Raw genomic sequence first — 14834 nt, forward strand, 5'->3', positions numbered from 1 at the left:
TGCAAGGGCCTGATAGAAACTGGACTGAGCCTAGTGCCCACCTGAGAAAGTTACCCTTTTCCTGAGAAAAGAAGTAAAATTGCCTAGGGCCTTCCCATTTAAATACTTCTCATGTTACAAACGTAATTTAACATAAAGTGTACCCTTTCGCTTGCACGAGACATCTGGAAGTCTTACAACGTGTAGATACCTTGGGGTCCATTTCAGAAATGATCGTTTCATCGACCTGAGGTGGGGCCACGACGCTGGCATGTTTAACACACCCAGGGTCTGTTGGTTTAAAATATTGCCTGTGTGTATCGCGGTTATCACACACTCGTGAGAGCAAAATGTACGTAAAGTTTCACCAGATCCCCACTGTGAGTGCTTCCTGGCCTGTGACCAGGTCGGAGGCTTTGAGAGGTAAGATGCAGGAGGCCACTGCGCTGCTGCGGACAGGGACACAGGCTGTGACGTGGACAGTGCCCTGCGGCGGGACCTCCCATGGTGGATAGGACAGGAAGTGCTTCCGAGGAGCTCTGGGGCATCGGGGCACCCGGAGGTGGGACAGAGCACATCCAAGCTGCACAGATCATGAGTTCGTGGTGACAGTAGGAAACAGAAATGCTAGTAGATGGCTTTCGATGCTGTTAGGACTCCTGTATCTTAGCGTGAAAACCAGTAAAGGGAAAAAGCAAGCGTTGATCCCGACTTTCATCGTCAGAATGTATCGCTGGGAACCGAGTCGTTCTGACGAAGAGAACTCACTCTTCCTGCTCGCTCCAGCTAATAAGTGAAGAAGGCATGGCAAGGGTCAACATCGGCCTCTTGCACCCTGTAAGGAATGCGTGGACCTAGGGCGCCGATCACAGTTGATGCTAATGTCACAGAGAGGCCAGCGGTCGCCTTGTGCCTCCCGGTGAAGCTCACGGCGTCACTTTGGAAAATGAGCCAGAGCCTCACCAACTCTCCAGGTGTAACTACAGATGTACCGGAAACACGGGCCACGACTAGGGGTGCGTTTGTTACCTCGCACCATGGAGACGCGGCAGCCAAGGGGACACTGAGAAAACTCTGCAGGCGGGTGACCTGATCCGGGACAGGTGGATGTCATGGGAAAGTCAAGGTAAAGGGAAAACGCCCAGGTTAACTTCTGGTGTATCAGGGGAAAATAGTTCAAGCTTGTGCTTGCTCAAGTTTTGTTTACTCTTGATGTCAGTCCAGTTCAACTTTTTACTAACCTTTTGGGATATTTAACACATTGTCTTATCATTTAAAATTAGAAATTTTACGCTTTTTTGCCCAGTGTCTCCCCCACCCTGTTTTATCTTTTTTCCTCTTCTATGTGCATTTTCTTGCATTTTTACAGAAAGCTGAGCAGAAGGTGCAGAGTTCTGAACACCTCTGTCTTCCCCACCCCAGTTTCCTTTATTTTTCACATTTTACACTAGTATGGGGCCTTTGTGGTAACTGAGGAGCCAATGTTAACATGTTATCATTAACAAAGTAACTAAAACACGTTAGAGTTCACTGTCGGTGTTGTATGTTCTATTGGGTTTGACAAATATAAGATGTCAGGCACAGTCTGTGTGTAACGGAAGGCCTGATCCCGTGACAGGACCCAGCAGAGCAGTTCCATAGCCCTAAAACTTCCCCAGGTCCCTGTCTCCCAGCCCCTGTCTCCCAGGCGCTGACAACAGTGCATCCTTGTACTCTTGCTGCAATTTTGCCTTTTCCAGAGTGCCAGATTGTTGGAATCGTGTATCTGAAGGCTTTTCATATTGGTGTCTTTTGCCTCGCAGTATGCAATTAAGGTTCTTTAATGTCTCTTTGTGACTTGACAGTTCATTTCTTTTTAATTAGTGCATATTATACAGAGGAATAGATTCATCTTGGCATATTCATGCACGTGTATAACATACTTTGATCATTTTTGCCATTCATTACCTCTCCTCCCCAGTTCTTTATATTGCTGAATAATATTCCATTGTCTGGATGCCCCAGTTCATGACTCCGTTCATCTTTGGAAGAACATTTTGATAGCTCCCAAGTTTTAGCAGTTTATAAATAAAGCTGCAATGAACATTTAGGTACAAGTTTCTGTGTAGACATCAGTTTTCGGCTCGTTTAAGTAAACATCAGGGAACATGACTGCAGAATCATGTTTAGTTTTGTAAGAAGCCACAAAACTGGCTTCCAAGGTGGTGGCGCCATCTTGGATTCCCACCAGCAGTGAAGGAGAGTTCTTGCTGCCCCTTATCCTTGTTGGCGTTTGACACTGTCAGTGCCTAGATTTTACCCGTTGTAAAGTGTGTGTGGTGCTATCGCGTGCTTGTTGTAATTGGCAATTCCCTGATGACACACACTGCTGAGCGGCTTTTCATCTACTTATTTGCCATTTATATATCTTGTTTGGTAAGACATCAGTTAGGCTATTATCCTTTTTTAAAAATGGTTTTTTTATTGAATTTTAAGTTTTTTGGATACTCATCCTTTGTCAGATGTGTGTTTTGGAAATATTTTCTGTCATTGTGTGGTATTTTTGTTTTCATTATTCATCCATTCTCCTAACATCCAATTTTACTGTCAATTTGGAAATTTTTTAATTAAAGAAAAAATCCAAATAGTTAAGAAGGAAACTTGTTTACATTGCTTGGGGATGTGCCATTTTTAGGATCAAAACCTTCAGATTGTTGGCTACAATGTCCCCATTTACTCTATCAGAAACAGAAATGTAAATGACAAGAGAGAAAAATTCCAGGAAGAAGAAAAACCACCACTGACTAATCACTCTAGGGAATTAAAGTCCACTTTTCTGGTCCCTGTCCTAGAAAGGGGTGTGTGTGAACTGGGAATGCCCTTGAGCCAAAGAGGACTTAACAGCATGCAAGAATGCGGGAAACTGAAAACTCCTAACCTTAGATGGTTAGGTTCCTCCATTCCTCCATTTATTTGGAGTACCCCTGTGAATGTTTTTAAAAGCTACTCAAGTAAGTTCCGACTCACAATGCTATCTGTCCCTATATCCAGTGACAGTAGGATTTGATCACATAATGAACAGCATGTCTTTGAGGACCCTACATTTAGTGTACTTTATCCACAATTTCCAGTCTGACTGTAGAGCTTCGGTCATGAGTTATTACCTACAGGTGCACGTAGATGACAAGTAGGAGTAGTTGGCTTGAAAACTTGAGTGATGTGCTAGGAAAAAATCATCCGAGTTAGAAGAATCAAGAATTGTTTTAAAGTCAGAAGGGATTCAAGGACGGGATTCGGTCCAAGGCTGAAAAAATAGGATCAAGTCGTATCCCAACCCCATCCATTAAAAGCATCTTCGATATCCAGATGTGCAGAAGGGGTCAGCAAAGCCCCAGATGGCCAGAAACGCTGTGACCCCTTAGTAGTCTGTCATCCACCAAAGGAGGTGCACAGTTAGAGCCTCAGCACATACTCACCTTGCTCCCTAACCTCACATCCTTCTTCAAAGCCGAGGGAATGGAGACCAAAATGACGTCGTGACCTTTTCTGAAATCACCCTGCCAGCTGTGTTGATATTTAACAGGTGAGAATATCATTGTTTCCAGTCCATATAACCATCTGCAGTAGATTTAGACAACTGGCCTGTGCCCTTGAGCCCAGGAGAAATGTCTCCAGTGTGAGGAATGGACCAGTAGGTGATTTTCTTAACAAAAGTGCACGCCCCAAGATGGCTCTTTGGAACAATGGTGCATGTGCAGAAGGGATTCTCTGATGGAGGCTGGCTCTAGTCTGCCTTTGCTTATTCACTGAGACAGTACTTGGAGAGTCACTTTATGTGTGTGTGTGTGTGTGTGTGTGTGTGTGTGTGTGTGTGCGCGCTATCTAGCTAAAGCAGTTAGATAGTAAAAAGGCCGTTGGGTATAAAGAAAAACAAGGCATGTTAATTCTAACACTGATTCCTGGCAAAGCAGGAGCTCTATCCCTGCTGCATACCGCCACACTCTGGCTTAGTTGTTCCGCCATTTTCCAGCCACTGGGCTCTAATAATGGCTGACGTTCATGACTCGTGTGATGTGCGCCACTGGAGGGCCAAGGCTGAATACGTTATTTTAACGCCAGCTATTCCACCGAGGTAGGTGATGTCATGCCCATTGCACAGAGAAGAACAGAGCTCCTCAGAGCCGCCAGAGACACGCGGAAGACCAAGCCCAGGTTTCATCTGATTCTGAAGCCCCGACCGAGTACACTACCCCTCACCCTACTTCTCCTCACCTCCGCTGTTAACTGTAAACTACAGATAACACCGCAGACAGAAGCACTGGCAGAGCCAATAGCTCGTGCACACTTTATGACTTGCCAACCATTATGTAGAAATAATTCGCAGTTATTTAGTAATATCTAACCCAACAAGTAGCATTGCACTGTTGCGCCATTTATTCACAGGCAGTGAGCAATGTGCTGTGGATTTGCTAAAAAGTAATTTACTTTCGTACTTCTGGAATGATTTTTTGCAAGCACATCATTGATTATTTAGCCGGCTACAATTTCAACTTTACTTTGCTATCATAAATTTACCTTTGTTTCCTAAACAATCATGCCGGAGAAGGCTGAGTCATTAAGCCTCAGCATAATTACAGTAGCACAGCAACTCCCACCTCCCGAAACTCTTCTGAGTGTTTATTTTGGTCCGGGCATAGTTTGTCAGTTTTCATATACCTCATTGTTAATACATTAAATCTTAAAGACAAATATGCTTAATGTATTGGACATGAAGTATTAGTGCCAGCCAAACAAAAAAGTAATCTAGCTTGATGGTTGCCCGTTAATCCACGGCAGACTTCAAAGCCATGTTTAAAGAACTCTGAAGCATTGCTTGAAACTGTGGTAACGTGTATCAAAATAATCGAAGCTGATGGATTTTTTCCCCAGATGAGTACCTTTTTCCCTTTCTCTGGGTGACTGCTTGGGTGTTCCAAAATATAGCAGATGCATCTGTGTTTTATGTCTGCAGTATAATTAAAATCATTAAACTTAATGTTTGTTATGTTTAATAAGAAGTATTTGTTCTGGCACATTCTGAGAGGCTGAGGCAGGAAGAGTGCCGGCTCAAGCCCATCCTTGGCAACTCAGTGACTCAGGAAGGCTTTGTCTCAAAATTAGAACAAAAACAGAAAGGGCTGGAGAAGACTCTGGGGAGAAAATTATTTGTTCTCAGAGAAATTAAGAGAAACTTGGAAACCATAATATGGGACTGAAATCCACATCAAAACCAACAGTAACCAGCCAAAGTTAGTTTAGTGGGTTTTAGAAAATGACCCTTGGAGTTGCCGGGTTAGGCCTGGCATGGAAAGTTGTGAGGGAGGGTCTGCCCGAGATGAGACCAGGCACTCCTTTTCTCGGGCTCAGAATCTTACAGCTTGGGGAGCTGAGTCAGGGTGTCCTGAAACATGGCTGTGACCCTTCATGATCACTTTCTGGTATCAGGATTTTTCTTTTCTTTGGTACCGGGAACCGAACTCAGGACCTGCGTTTGCCAGGAGGCACTTATGCCACTGAGCTATATCCTTGGCCCCAGGATTTTTCTGTTTCACAAGAGCTGAGGCTCCCGAGCATCGCATTGTTTCCCGGCCGTCTTTGTTCGGGAGTCTCCCGCATCACCGGCTCAGCGCAGAGGCGCTGCTGACCTCTGGTGACACTGGCTGGTGCAGGGCTGGGCTCTTGCGGCCTGGGGGCCCCGTGTTTGGGCCATTGTGCTAACTGTGAGGTGAGGGCGTGACTGGCGCTTGTCGCTCGCTGAACTGCCGCAGCCAACACTGGTGTGAGTTCTCCCCGGCCTGTCCCTGGCGACCGGGAGACTTCTCCTCGCCGCGGTGACTCTCTGTTCTTCCTCCTGTTTCCTTAGAAACGCTCCAGAGGGCAAGTGCTGTTCGACAAAGTGTGCGAGCACCTGAACCTGCTGGAGAAGGACTACTTCGGCCTCACCTATCGCGACGCCGAGAACCAGAAGGTGAGAGCGCGAGGCCCGCGTGGGAGGTGCGCGCACACCGCGGGGGCAGGCGTGCCGCTGCCCCCTCGCCCGTCACACCACTCTGGGGCTACAGTCGCTCCCGGAACGGCATCCTTGACAGCACCCTCGGGTCTTGAATATTTTGGAAACAGCGAGTCAGCTCTTGGGTTTTTATGGGTCCAGGAAAGCATGTGTGTGTGTGTGTGTGTGTGTGTGTGTGTGTGTGTGCGCGCGCGCGCTCCCGTGGATCATAGATTTCAGTGGATTATATGAAAATCGAACACTTGAATGTAGAAAAACATACTCATACCCCAAAACTCCATGAGGATGCTGCAGCCCTCAGGGCTGCTGACTGTTGGGGCCGTGTCCTAGTCTTATTCATCTCATATTTTCTCCTCCTCACCAGTCTGGTTGGCGTCTGCCAGCCTCATACCTGTCCAGAGCCTTCTGTAGGTGTTTGTGTGGAAAGCCATACCGCCGTAGACCCTGACGCCCGAACCTGCTTTCTATTCGGAGCTCACCCTGCAGCCACCTGCGAAAATAACGAAGAGGAATTGTGTCCATTGTATTGATGCGAAACACTGAGTTGTGGAAGTTTTGTTTACAGATGTTACTTGTTTTGGTGTTGTGCTCTGAGTATAGCTAATGAGGTTACTGGGCAGTGTCTGGTGTCGTATTATACATCTCATTTCTCCACCTGGGAAAATATCAAAACTCAAGCAAACATTCCATTCATTAGGAAATTCTCAGATAGATGCTTCTCAATCTGTGATCACAGACATCAATCCCATCTAAAGGAGTGGCTAAAACCGTGTGTGCAGTTGCATGAATCTTTATTCTGGTCATTTATTTGAACACAGAGGCTTCTAGCATTTCCCTTCTGCTGCCAGAGTAGCTCAAATCCCTGAGGCAGTGGTCGTAAAAAAAAAGAGAGAGAAGGAGTGGAGGCAGGAATTGTCTGTGGGGCCCCTTCTCCACCGGGCAGGGCCTGGCTGTGAGCCACCAGCGGGGGAGGACCAGGCGGGGGACCTCCCAAGATCGCCTTTAGGGCCTACCGGATTGTCATCATTAAGCCATTTTTATTCTTCTCTGATTCAAATTCAAAATGTCATTTCCTTTTCAGAATTGGCTGGACCCTGCTAAGGAAATTAAAAAACAGATCCGAAGTAAGTTCTTTCAGATTATTTTCTTACATAAGGTGAAGATTTTCGGAGAGCGGGTTATAACCACATCCAAGCAGCCCAGGTGAATCATCTTGTGAAAGGCAGATTTCAAGCTCAAGTGTGATTAGGTGCCTTGGTCCAGCTCTGGCAGTAACCATGTTCTGTCATTACAGCTGAGAAGTTAAAATGACTCTTGACACCTGACCAGCTCCCCTGCCTCTACGGAGATGTGAAATGTGTCTTCAGTGATGGGCCAGTTGTTAATCATTAGAAGTTCCAAACTTAATATCATATTAAACCTAACTGCCAGGGGCTGGGGATTTAGCTCAGCAGCACAGCACCCGTCTGGCAAGTGCAAGGTCGTGGGTTCGATTCCCGATACCAGGAAAAAAAAAAAAAACTAACTGCCACAGACATATAAAAACCAGCCTAAAAGTAGTAGCCACGTGATAGCTTTAAAAAAATGGAATAACAATTACTGTTTGGAGACAACCTCTTTTCTTGGTCCTTGAAGATAAGTAAAGAAATGTATATTTCCTGTTTCCTAATGGACCAAGAAAAATTCCATGAGCTTCTCAAAAATTGAAATAAAAGTAGCTAATAAGTATTGAGCAAGTTAAGACAGCTGATGATTAAATGCGAATTAGAAAGAAATGTTCTGGCCTGCGGTTAGGGCTCAGTTCTAGAGCACTTTCCTTGCGTGCTGGAAGCCCTGGGTTTAGTCTCCAGCCAGTAAGGAAAAGAAAGAGCGTAGTAGTAAGATAGGGACGATATCTGGTAATCCGAGCAACTAATTTGAAGACAACAATGTGCAATTCAACCAGTGTTGAATCCCTACAGTCTTGATTAGTGAAACTCTGTATCATTTCTAATTTTTTTTTATTATTTTTTATTCTCTTTCGTTGATCGGTCTTGCATTCATGCATCTGGTAATCTGAGCAACTTCATGGAAGATAACAATATGTAATATAACAACCGTTGTTAACTTCCTATCACCTTGTTTTGAGTTCTGTATCGTTTTTATTGCTTTGTTTTTGTCTTGGTTGTGATTTTGTTTTCTTTTCTCTTTAAAATAAAAAAAAAGAACAAAGAAAAAGGAAGAAAAAGACCGAAAACTCTAGCATCACAAAGAAATAAAAGGGAAAAGGAAGAAAGAAAAGAAGGAAGGGAGAGAGGGAAAGAAGATAGATCATTTTTGACCTATTTGGATTATTAGCAAAGACTTAAAAAATTGAACAAGTTTAATAATAAATTTCACTGGCAAATATGAGCCCAATTGACAGAAGGATAGATTGTTGGAAACCGTTAAGAGGGCAGTTTGTAGTATTTATTAAAATGTAAAATATACTTGCTGTTTGACCTTTCATTTTACTTGGAGAAATTTACTCACCATATGTATTGGAGGAAAAAATATGCATGTGTGTGTGCACGTGAGAGCTCATCTATAATACGGCTCGAGGGAGCCGAGAACTAGAAGGGCCCTAAATACCTGTTCGTAAGGAAATGAGGAAACCCGTCACTGAAGAGCCATAGAAGTAGGGCTCAGCTCTTGTGAAAATTGGGTTGCAAAAGAGTGTCTGTCACGTATGGTTTTTAAAAGTTGCGTATACATAGCTGCATGGAAAACTTGTAGGGAGCATGAAAGGCCTTAGCAGTAATCACCTCCAGGTGGGGCATGCAGTAAAGGGTTGAGAAGGAGGAAGTTTTACCTTTATTTTTTCATACTTGAGTCTTCATCACACATGTGTGTAATCTTGAGTAGCTGCTTGGGTTTTTTAAATTTATATTTTTATCAATAAAATCTAGATTTATTCTCCTGTACACCTAACCCTTTTTGTAGGATAAATTTAAAACCAGTGTATTAATGAGGGCATCATTCCCATTCAAGTTTTCCAATAGTTTACTCCTAAGAAAACAAATACTTCGTAGTACCTGTACAAGTTCTGAGATATCAGAGTACTCTCAGAATTAATAAACTGTAACTGCTAGCAAGCAGTTTGAAATGGTTTAATATGAGATAACATCTCCTGAATCACTATATTTCTAGATATTAGAGACTCTGATGATTATTTATACGAATAACATCGTGCCTCATATTTTTAGAGAAATTTGAGGTATCTACTAACTAGAAACTTGATAATGAATTAGCTTGTAATTGAGATTAAAAGCAGGAATGGCCACAGTTGTGATAAATAGATGAAAACACCTTTTTTCTCATTCCAAGAAATCCTAATAAAAAAATTGAAGTGATGAATATGCTCTACAGATCTTTTCATGGAGTTACTAAAAGCAGACATGCTAAATACATGTCCTAGCATTTTGTGTGTATGACATACTCTTTATTCATCTAATGAAATGTTGACCCTGGTTAATGACAGCAGAAGGCTTTGAAAATATATAAAATGTCCCGGGTAAGTTATAATACCCTTGCAAGTAAGGGTAGCTACCGTTGTCCATTTTCTTCAATACTGCTAATAGGATTCCCCCCCACCCCAGTTTCTTGTTTCGTGCTCCCTCCATCCTCAGTGAGAAAAGCTAAAGGGCCAGAAAGTGTGGGCTTACGGGCTGTGTCCATGCTGCCCATCCGGCAGTGTATGTGGCTGTCACATAAAGAAAACTGACAGTCTGGCAGGGGAGGCGACCGGGAAATTCAGAATTGCTTTAAAAGTATAATTTGCTTTTCTATCTATATTCCTTGTTGTTTGCCGTCCATTAAAATGCAAAAAATGCAAAACATTTAATCCCCCCAAAGCCGAGGAGTAGTGTCAGACCTCATGTACTTGTGTACCCTCCCTGCCTCTTCCCGCCTTCATTTCACTGGAGTCGGACGCTCAGCCTGGAGGGTGAGGTCACCCCGTGCCGGGGGACACGCTGATGGTCTGAAATTACTAACTTATGACACACAGTGAGTTCTGAAACTGAAGAGTTTGCTCTTAGGAACTAACTCTAGTCCAGCACGGTGCAAACCGTATCCAAAACAAAACTCCCAACTACACTGTATTTTGTGATTGAAAGTAGGAATATATGATTTATAGTGGTTTTCTGATACCAAGGCAGTCTGTTTGGAAATCTCAAGATTTGGCATTAGTCAATTTTCACAAGAATAAATTCTGTTCGGGTCCACAATCTTGTGTGTATCACACACTTGTAATTCGGAGCCCCACACCAGCGTTATAGAGTGTATTTTCATGCGTCCACACTGGGTCACCCTAGGGCCATGTCCGAGCAGAGTCGGCCTGCGAGCCGGTTCATGCATGAGCTGTCCTCCCAGCTGATCTTGAAGCTGCCTGTTCATTAATTTTTGGTTTTATGCCTCATTTCACTGAGGGATTTTTTTTCCAGTACAGGGAATTGAAGCCACAGCCTTCATACTGAGCTGCATTCCCCATACCTTTATAAAAGTTTCTCTCTTTTTTTTTTGGTACCAGGAATCAAACTCAGGAACTTACACTTGCCAGGCCTTCCTTGTGCCGCTGAGCTGTATTCCTGGCCCTCTTATTTTAAGACAGGGGTTCATTAAGTCACTAAGTTGCCCAATCTGGGCTCAAACTTGCAATCCTCTTGCCTTAGGCTCCCAGCGTGCTGGGATTACAAGTGTAGACCACTGTGTTCAGCTTGGCAGACATCTCCTCCCTCTTGGTTGGGATGTTGATTGTATTGTAGTTTCTATAAACTTCACCTTGTTTCAAAATAATGTCCTGAAAGCCCTTGTGGTTAGTTTTTAGCTTACAGCCTTAAGAATGTTGGGTTCTTAGTAATAGTGATTTTCCCCGTGGTGCCAAAACCCTCCTGCATTAGAAGCACGGGAGAGTTTATTAAAACCACAAGTCCGTACCACCCGCCAGTTCTGAGGGATAAAAATCTCTAGGGTGAGCCCAAGAGCTGGCATTTTCCACGTGCACATCAGATACTTCCTAAACCCATTGTCACCTGCAACTTGCTCTTCTACTATGAGGGTTTTTATATTGAAATGTCTTGCTCATATTTTCATGACTTGTTCATTTCCAGCTGAGAATTTTCACCCTGAGTTTATTGTAAGATTGTTTAATTATGTTGCCAGATGATTCACTGGATCAAGACATACTTTGAAGTGGCTGAAAATTACAAAAGAGCAGTAAATCCACTTCCCATAACTAATCCATTATTTTTAATGCCACTTGCTTGGGGGAGAGGCCAGCTCTCATTATGAGCCTTATTATTGGCACACATGAGGGGATCGATTTCGGAGGAAAGTGAGCAGGAATCAATTGGAAAGGAAACGCAGATCAGGCTATTTTTAGAATGACAAGAAGACTTTCTGGAGAATCATAGAAAAATTTGATATTTCATGGACAGAGGTTTTATGATTTATAATTCTTCCACCTCAGGTTTCCAGGATACTTTTGAGTGCTTTAAAAATGATACTAAGTAGCCAATAACATCTGAGCCCACTCAGTAAGATACTCGGCATGTAGAACCTTGAGTGTGATATCAGGGTAGCATTAAGAACAAACTGGAAGGAGTACATGGATTTAGTCCAGAAATGTAGGAAACTGGTGGAGCTGAGCATTGCCGCATATGAAAGGGAACAGCTCAGGAAACGAGCTGATAAATTGAACACTGCAGGGCTGCTGGAGAAAATGGCGTTTGTGGAAATCTTTTCATGGGGGTGGGCACGTTTGGATGTCTTAGGAGATCACTTGAGGCATATGGGGGGCGTGTGTGGTCACAGGCCTGACAGCAAGCCCATGGCGTGATTGCGAGCCTTCTAGGATAGAAGCTGGGAGGCCTGGGGTGAGTTTTCCATGACGTCATTCAGAACACAGGCCCGAGGCAGAGGAACTTCCGGTATTGTTATGGGCTGGAATCAACCCTAAGAGTATGCAGAGAAGGAATATCCAGAGCTTGATAAACCACTGCATTTAAAAGTGAAAAGGAAAGATCAAGATGAATAAATTAAAAGAGGGATCACAAAGATACAATCAGTATACAAAAGGATGCATTTTTCATGTGTGCATTGGTAAATCATCCACAAGCAGAGGTAGCATTCGTGAACTACAGAGCTCAGTAAGGCTGTCTCACAGGCAGTGCGGAGTAGGCGTCTGAACTCGCATCTGGCTGACTTTCTCCCTGTGCAGTGACTTTAAGGAGATGCCACAGTTACTAGAAGGCCTATCTGATCATGGGCTAAGGAGGCACAGAATCGGGTAATGCACAGGAAGTACGTCCAGTCTCTATCGCGTCTGAAATTTCCCTGAGTGAACAAAGACATTTCAGCAGCGGCAGAGCAGCCCAGTTATTAAAGCATTATTCACTGCAACAGACCTTTCTCATAAAATCAGACTGTGTTGGCTAGTCTCTTGACATTTATTATAATGGAACTTGACCTATAATAACAAAGCAGAGAGGACAAAGAAAATGGGAATTATATCTGTACTGTTGTTACGTGAGGTGCCCAGAAATTCATAGCAATAAATCCAGTCAATTCCAGACTTATCTGATGGAGGATTATCCATATCATTTACTTTCTTCCTTCTTCCAGAGGCTTATCTTCGATCCTGAGAATGGGAGGAAGTTTGGTTAATTGCCTTGCTAGTTAAAAGTGCCAGTAAAGGATTTGATTGAGGACAAGATTAGAAATTAGACGAGGTTTTGGACTTATCTACCGGCTACATTTAACAGAGACGCCGTTGTTCTCCACTAGTGATCGGAATTGCGTGGGCGTTAGTGCTTGGGGTTGGGGTCCTTCCCGCATTCAGTGAAAATCCGGAGTTTTCTAAGGCTTACTTCTAATTTTTTTCCCTGTCCCTACAGGCGGTGCTTGGCACTTTTCATTCAACGTGAAATTTTACCCACCAGACCCTTCCCAGCTCTCTGAAGATATAACCAGGTGTGTGATCGCTGTGGACAAGACAGCCGCCTTGGGAAAGCCGGGGGTCTCCTAGGGGCTGCAGAGCAGAGCGGCGCAGGCTTACGTGTGTGGCCTTGTAGTCGCCCGTGCTCACGTAGCAAGGAAAAGACAGCTGAGTGAGCACGAGCATCTGATGGGAAGTTTTGCCAACCCCTGTCTGTTGACAGTTGAATCTTTGGTGCTAGCCTGACACTCTCGTTCGCCTGACCCTGGTGGGGAACACACAGCAGTGACTTGCCGTCATCCACCCACCGCAGCAAAGTTGGATGGGATTCAGCCTTCAGTGCTGTTTCCATTCCTAGTGCTCCTGCTTTACAGTAAAAAGTGTCTGTAGATGCTTGCAAATTGCATTAACCAACCTGATGCTACACAGCTGCCCAAAAAACACGCACAGATACAAAGAAATGCACATAAAGCTAAGAGTTTGCTTTCCGTACCCTATGTGTACAAAGGCAAGTGATTAGTTTGTTTTCTGGAAAGATGTCAGGAACAGAATCTAACATAAAGCAGTGTTGGGTGACTCAGTATGTTCAGGTTACTATCATAAAATATCATGGCCTGGCTGGTTTATCAGCAACAGAAATTTATTGCTCACAGTTTTCGAGGCTGGAAGTTCAAGGTTAGGGTCATATTCCTGCGAGGGTCTGCAGCTGGGTGGCAGGCTCCTCATTCCTTGCTTTCTGCGTCCTCGGGTAGTGGAAGGAGTGAGGGGCCTCCCTCTGGCTCCTTCTACAAGGGCGCTAACCTCATTTGTGAAGGGTGACCCTCCTGACCCAGCCATCTTCCAAAGACCCTGCCTCCTAGTCCGGCACCTCGGAGATAGAATGGCGACACCTGAGCTAGCAGAACGGGCCAGAATGCAAGTGTTTAGCCTATCCTTCTCGGTTCTCCACACGTCCTCCTGGACTTCCCTGTGTTCTGTTTGGAACCCCTGACTCTCACTCTGTTTGGTAAGAAGTTTATGACCAGACAAAATGATTTTATTCTGAGTGCACGGAATTTTCTACATAAGCCTCACCCTCCTTGGGGGAGGGGTTATCAAAGGGAAATTACTCAAAGTAGATTACAATTAAAAACAATTTCATCAGACATTAGGAGTAGGGTAAGAGTTTATTTTCTAGTTCAGATTTCTTTTATACTTGCAGTAAATCAGAGGGAATTATAAATAAAGTATCTGTAAAGGTACTTTTTAGCCAGTATTGAAGAACTATGTAATGATGGCTAATTTGTGGTTGTAGAACCTATATACATTTCATGGTTCTAGAGCCTACATTTGAAACTTTATTGCTCAGTTTTTCTAACTACGTGTGTAGTGTTTAGAGAGCCTGTTAAGTGTTGAAGAATGTTTGTGTCTGGGTTATATGGATTTTACTTATTCTAAGAGGGACTTTAAGAATTTGCCATAGTCAACGCTTTCAGCAGAATAATAGCTTGTTACTCAAACGAAAGGTAGGTGATAGGTATTATCTAAACTCAAAGGTGTTAACCCTCAACTGTGGAGTCCAATGCAGGTGGTTAAATTACTTCTGCAAATCTTAAGACAAAGCCACACAAAATTCAAATCAGCTGTTAACGATGGCAACATTACATGAATAATATTGTATATTTCTCTTTTATAGTGACAGGACTCTCAGATTTTAAGATCATAGTACTTTAAAGTTAGTATTCAGCTGCATTCAACTCCAGCAAGGTGCCCTAGAGTTGCAAGGCATAGCTGGTGCTACCTGAAGTCTGGCTTGGTCAGATAGGAAGACCTGTCATCTAGATTTGAAATAAGACCTCCTGAAGGCTAGTTGGGACCTAAGAATTATGTTTA

The 14834-nt window shown here is 43.7% G+C and overlaps 1 protein-coding gene across 21 annotated transcripts in view; it reads left to right on the top strand.

The window, feature by feature from the left end:
- Positions 1 to 14834, top strand: part of Epb41l3 (erythrocyte membrane protein band 4.1-like 3) — a 215160-nt gene that overhangs the window by 158352 nt on the left and 41974 nt on the right. For all 21 annotated transcript variants that reach the window (XM_013517088.1, XM_013516964.1, XM_013516834.1 and 18 more), the window contains 3 exons: positions 5861 to 5965; positions 7089 to 7131; positions 12922 to 12997. In XM_013517088.1, coding sequence (XP_013372542.1) covers positions 5861 to 5965; positions 7089 to 7131; positions 12922 to 12997 — 224 coding nt within the window. The remainder of the gene's footprint in view (positions 1 to 5860; positions 5966 to 7088; positions 7132 to 12921; positions 12998 to 14834) is intronic.

The sequence above is a fragment of the Chinchilla lanigera genome, unplaced genomic scaffold (assembly GCF_000276665.1).
Source record: "Chinchilla lanigera isolate Chin_1 unplaced genomic scaffold, ChiLan1.0 scaffold00001, whole genome shotgun sequence".
Taxonomy (NCBI): domain Eukaryota; kingdom Metazoa; phylum Chordata; class Mammalia; order Rodentia; family Chinchillidae; genus Chinchilla; species Chinchilla lanigera.